This window comes from Benincasa hispida, chromosome 11, assembly GCF_009727055.1.
Source record: "Benincasa hispida cultivar B227 chromosome 11, ASM972705v1, whole genome shotgun sequence".
Taxonomy (NCBI): domain Eukaryota; kingdom Viridiplantae; phylum Streptophyta; class Magnoliopsida; order Cucurbitales; family Cucurbitaceae; genus Benincasa; species Benincasa hispida.
Window position 1 is genome coordinate 72766914 of NC_052359.1, and position 5788 is coordinate 72772701.

Consider the following 5788-nt stretch of genomic DNA (forward strand, 5'->3'; position numbering starts at 1 on the left):
GATAAGGTACCAGCCTTATCCATCTACTACAAATCGTTTAGGTTATCAGTTAAACATGATCCACCCATATGTTTCTACATACATGTTTAAATTAAATAAAATAACCTAGGATCTTAGTTTATTGGATTGAGTATATGCTCATAAAATAATAATTATTTTATTAATAACAATTTTTTTATTCAATGTTTACAAACTACGAAAATACAAGAGATTTAGGACATCAATCCCAACACAAGGATCATTGTCCAGTAGCACAAAGACCCGATCGATGACTTTTGGTGAGTCTTGGTTCTTGTTCTTTAAGGATTTTGGTTTATCAATAGATAGTTGGCCTAACTTTTGGTTAAATCTTGATTGTGGAGGATTAATTTGGGTTTTCAATGAGGTTTGGAGCTGTCATCCAACATTATCAAAAGCATTTTGACACGTTTTGGTAAGTATATTAAGCCTTAGAACCCTTGATTTAAATATGGTACGTTGGAATTTGAGGCCCTAATCATTATTATTGAATTTGCTTAGATTGGAACTTTTGTTTGGGAGTTTGAAAGTGAATTCGAATCTAACCACAATTTGGATAAAGAGGGTTTTGGATTGTATTTTGCTTAGGCTTAAATATGAGGTAAGTGATTTACTACCGATTCGCCCTCAAACCCCGAGTAGATGTTAAGACTATGAGTGCATTGAAAGCATGTCTATATTGTGATGGAATGTCCTTCCATAATTAACTAATAGATGGCTGTTAAGACTATTCTAAAAACTCATGAGATATGTTACTATGGTTATTGTATTATGTTATGGCTTGATATGAACTTGGACGATGTATATTGCATGTAGACTGATGATGGTTGTTAGCACTCCTATCAGACTATGTTCATCCCTTGAGTATATTTTGACATCCTTATGGGATCACCATCTATAATTATGTCATTGTGTCTCTTCGAGGTCACTTCTTATGAAAGCGTGCCTTCGAGTTTGCTTTTTATGCCTATGCCTATGTTTGGGATGCACATGTCTTGATAGGAAGGCTAACATATGCACCTAGTGGACCTAGTAGTGGATCATTTCCTGGATATTTTTATACTCACTTTTTACTCTATATTTTTTTTAAGTAAAGGAGAGGACAAAATGACGAATGACAAGAAAAATCAGTGACCGGAACTCGAGACTTAACAATGCTTCCACATATGTATGTTTTACTTAGATTTACAAGTTTTAGTTTTGTAATTAAACCTTTAAATTCTTTTTATATTTTATTAGATTTTTTTATTTAATTTATTTTTATTTAAAGTTAGGGGCACACCAGTAGAGATTTCATGTCTTTTATAGGTTTATAATAATAATTTATTTCATTATTTTGAATTTAGTCAAATTTTGTGAAAATGTCATTTTGAGGTTTATGCATACATATAGTAACGATCCAATTCCCATTCTAGAAAGTCGGGTCGTTACAAATACTAACTCAAGGCAATTCCATTGAATTTTCATATCATGATCTTTAGAACATAGCACTTGGGTGCAAACAAAAGCTTTTATCATCTCTACAAAAGGCTTTTCAACTTCACATATTCCTACTTTTTATTCTTCTCAAAATGGACTAATCCACCATTATGTTATAAAACAACAATTTTAAAATCTCTCGATATCAGCAGTATTTGCCCATATAAACTCAAGATCTTGTGTGAACTCCCTTTCCCTACCCAGAATTATGGTTTGGTGATTAGCATTTTTCACCATGTTAATAGTTGCATCCACAGCCTTCTTCTTCAGGTTGTAACTGCATTCAATCGGAGCTACCACGTCCCAGTCACCATGATGGATGTCAATCTTGATTCCCGCTTTGGTCAGTTCATCCAGGTAGCCATCCATCAGTTTTGCTCCCCCACAGATCACATTATGCATGCTATGCCAAGCTGAATGATGAGTGTGCTTCGTTAAATCGATCACCCTGAAGTCGATATCCCTGAACATGAAAGCCAATCATAGAGATGTAGAGCCAAACAGATGGAAGGAAAAAACGAACTACAAATTCCTATTGAACTCAAAATAAATATTCTAAAACATTTAGTTAAATCACAAGTTAAGTCATTGAACTTCTAAGGTAAGGTAGTATGTTAGATCCTTGAACTCTTAAAATTTTTTAACAAGTTTCTTGACATCCAAATTCGTATCTAATAGGTTCATGAACTTTTAATTTTGTCTCCTTAAAATTTATCACCTATTCAACATTTTGAAAAAATTTCTGACCTATTAAACACAATTGGATTTTGTCTCTATTAAGACCTTGACCTATCAATTTTTCACAAATATAAAAGTTAAAAACTAAATTTGTAATTTATCATTTTTTACGTAAAAATGGAACTATAATCACCTTCTAGGATTGATTCGCCTCAGAATCCATTCCCATATTCTGTGGTTTCGGCAAATAAAAAAACAAGCACACCGACCCACATGCTCGTACCAGGACATTACTGAAGAGCCAAACAACAATGGTGGCCATACTCTCTTGGCAGCCAGGTTTTCGAGCACTGTCATAGCTGCCCCATCCTTTGAAGGAAAGTAAGGCTAAAAGCAAAATGTAGAATTAAGGTAAGTGAAGACCAAAAAATCAGAACTTAAACCAATGGGGTCATGACATTAGCAACTTATTTGAGTTCTTTTTAGTGTGCAAGTAATACCCTAAACTTGAATAAGAGATTAAATAAGTACCCGCAATTAGTTAAATTTCTACTTTTCAAATATTTTCAGGTAGCTAGAGATTGTAACTGGACAAAACACTATTTGGCAGGGTTCTCCTAATCATGTTAGGTTTTCTTAATCAGGGTTTAGGCACAATTAGGATACCATTTACCTAATTGAATTGTGGTTAGGTTCAAGTATTTAATAGTTGTTTTTGGCATTTTTGTATGATTTGATGTCTTGTTGGTTATATAATTGGTGCATCTTAGTAATTGGTTTATGAAGAACTTTCAAATTTAGATTTGGGTAGGTATTGTTCTAGTTTAGAATTATATTTGATGAAATTGAAACATTAAAGTTAAAAGTGACTCACATTTTCTCTAAATATTTTGTGTTTTGAAATAATAATAGTTCCATCCAAAGATAAAGGTGTTTGTATTAACAAAACTATCACTTACAGGTGCAACAAGGGTAATTGTCTTGACAGAGTTGGAGTACTTGGCAGCTAAGGCTAGAGCAATTAGACAGCCCATGGAATGTGCAACCAAATGGAAGGAATTCAAGCCAAATTGATGAATCACAGACTCTTCAATCTTTTCTAAATGATCCTTCATTGTGTAAAAAGAATCCCTTGGTTTGGGGCTTCTTCCAAATCCCAAGAGGTCAACAGCAAATAATCTGTAATTTTGTTTTGTTGTCCCAGATAGATTGGGAAATACTGTTTCCGTCCAAAGTGAGGAAGATGAAAGAAATCCATGCAGGAATATAACATTTTCTTCGGGCTTCTCACTTCTACCTAGGCAACAAGGGGAAAAATCCTTTAAAAATTAAGAAAACCATAGAGTAGTTCAAATCCTTTAAAAGTTAAGAAAGCTATAGAGTAGTTTAACAGCAGAAGCACCACAATCAAATGTTTCCAATGCGTGAAATGGCTAATCTCGACTCAATAGTTTGAACTTAGTTTTCATTCATCTTTATAGTTTTAGAAGTTTTAATTTAGTTTCAATTACCCTATAATTTAAAGTTTCAATTTATCCTTTATGATTTAGTTAAATCTCACAAATGGCTCAAAAACTATCTATTTCTGTAATGCCCCACCTACCATGTCACTTTGTCTCAAATGACTTATAAAAGCAGGGCCCCTACATATCGAAACGGGTTCTTTCAGTATGTTTTATACTCACACACATGTTTATTACGAAAAATTTTAAGAGGTTACACAACATAGGATTGCTCAAGTCAAGTATGTTTAACTTTTGAGTTCTTATGATTGAGTCACCGAAAAAAGAAAGTTTACTTCAATGATATGGGTAATAACTATCAATTCTTTAAAGTTTTTCTTAACCATATTTACATACCTTCAAGATCTCTCTTATTCGATTGTGTTATCAGTTCATTCATATAACCCTAAAAGTGCAAGGACGATTTTTGAGGTTTGACTAAAACATAGTCATTGGAACTATTTGAAACTTTCGAATGAAACAACCAATTTGAAACTATGGCTGATAGTCAGACGCTGTTTCCCTATCAAAACCGGTGGAACTTCCAAGATTATGAAATAGAATACTACTTAATTCAATTAGCTAAATTGAAGTGAATCAATATCCATAAAACTTGAACCAAAAACAAAAGAAACAAATCCCAATATACCTTCCAAAACCATCCCTAAAACTTCAACACATAGCAGTCGAAGAAAACGAACAAGAACAAACAAACAGTAAGTAAGTCGTGAGAAAATTACCCCGCGGAGGCTCACGCACAGCAACATAAAGCTTCTGGTTCCCATTCTCCATCCCATCAACACAGGACGAACACCCACAATCAGACCATCTATTCCACACCAAACCCCCATTCATCTTCTCAGAATCCTCACATCTTCGAGAAAATCCAACCAAACCAATCCTCCTGAAAACATTTCTCCTACCATAAAGCGTATCGGAGAGCTCATATTCGCCATGGCCGTCAGCATTCTCCCTCTCATCTCCCCTGCTTCCACAGTAACACGCGGTGGCCTTCCCTTCCAGAAATTGATCGAGATACCTATAGATTATGCAGAGAATAGCGTCGAGAAAGTCGAGAAAGAAGAAGACGATGAAATTTACAGGAGCGAGGAGGCTTGTTAGGAATTTGATGTGCCATTTTGCTGGTGATTGGATTGAAGAATTCATGAATGAGGAGAAAATGTGAGGAAGCCTCCGCGCTCATCGGTGATCGCCGGCCAGTGAAAAAGGATATATAAATACGGCATTGTGAAATTTGGGAGGAAGGCTGAATATAGAGATGTGTAGAGAGGAACACCACACAAATAGACGTGAAAGAATAGAATAGAGATAGGATAATCGTTGAATTTCAAGTTTGGTAACACGGTCCCTAGTCTTTAACAAATTGCCTAATATGCCCTTTGAACCATCTTTGAACTTTTGAACTTTAAAATAATGATGTTCGTGGGTTGGATTATATTAGATTAAAATTCTTTTTACATTCAACCTAATTATTCAGGTGGTAAATTTTTTACACCTAAATAATTTAACAATGAACCCAACCCAATGCAATCTAATTCGGATTATTTAGGTTATTTCTTTAAATTATTGTTCTAAAAATAAGAAAATGTTAATATGTAGAAAATTTATTTAGTTATTTTCATATATTGAATTAAGATTAACCACTCAATTTTAATTTAGATTATATAAGTTTTCTTTCAAAAGTATTAAAAATTTATTTTTAGAAATTGTTGGAGAATAAATTGTTAAACAAAATTATGAAATTAAATAAAATTAATATTAATGTTGTATATATAATTATATCATAAGTAAAGGAAACATGGACATAGAGAATGGATTATGGGACATGACAGGAAAGCCATCTCGATTAAAAAAAAAAAGAAAAGAAAACTGACAATTTTTGGGATGGGAGATCAAATAATAGTTCACACTTGATGTCAGTTGAGCTCATTTTAGCGATTTAAAATTATTTATCTTCTTATATTTTGTTGTAAAATTAATAACTATTCACCATCTTTATTTGAAATTATATGGTTTAAATCCTATTTTGATCCATGAACTTTGAATCTTGTTCTACTTGAGCCCTAAACTTTCAAAAACGTCCATTTTAG

General features: G+C 33.3%; 1 protein-coding gene across 1 annotated transcript; it reads right to left on the reverse strand.

Annotated features, from left to right (window-relative positions):
• Positions 1 to 1445: 1445 nt before the first annotated feature.
• On the reverse strand, positions 1446 to 4990 carry LOC120091389 (probable lysophospholipase BODYGUARD 4). The gene is made up of 4 exons (XM_039049395.1): positions 4418 to 4990; positions 3135 to 3472; positions 2369 to 2562; positions 1446 to 1960 (listed from the first exon to the last, which is right to left on the reverse strand). Exons 1-4 carry the CDS (start codon positions 4842 to 4844, stop codon positions 1627 to 1629), a joined length of 1293 nt encoding a protein of 430 aa, XP_038905323.1. The 5' UTR covers positions 4845 to 4990; the 3' UTR covers positions 1446 to 1626.
• Between the last annotated feature and the right edge of the window lie 798 nt (positions 4991 to 5788).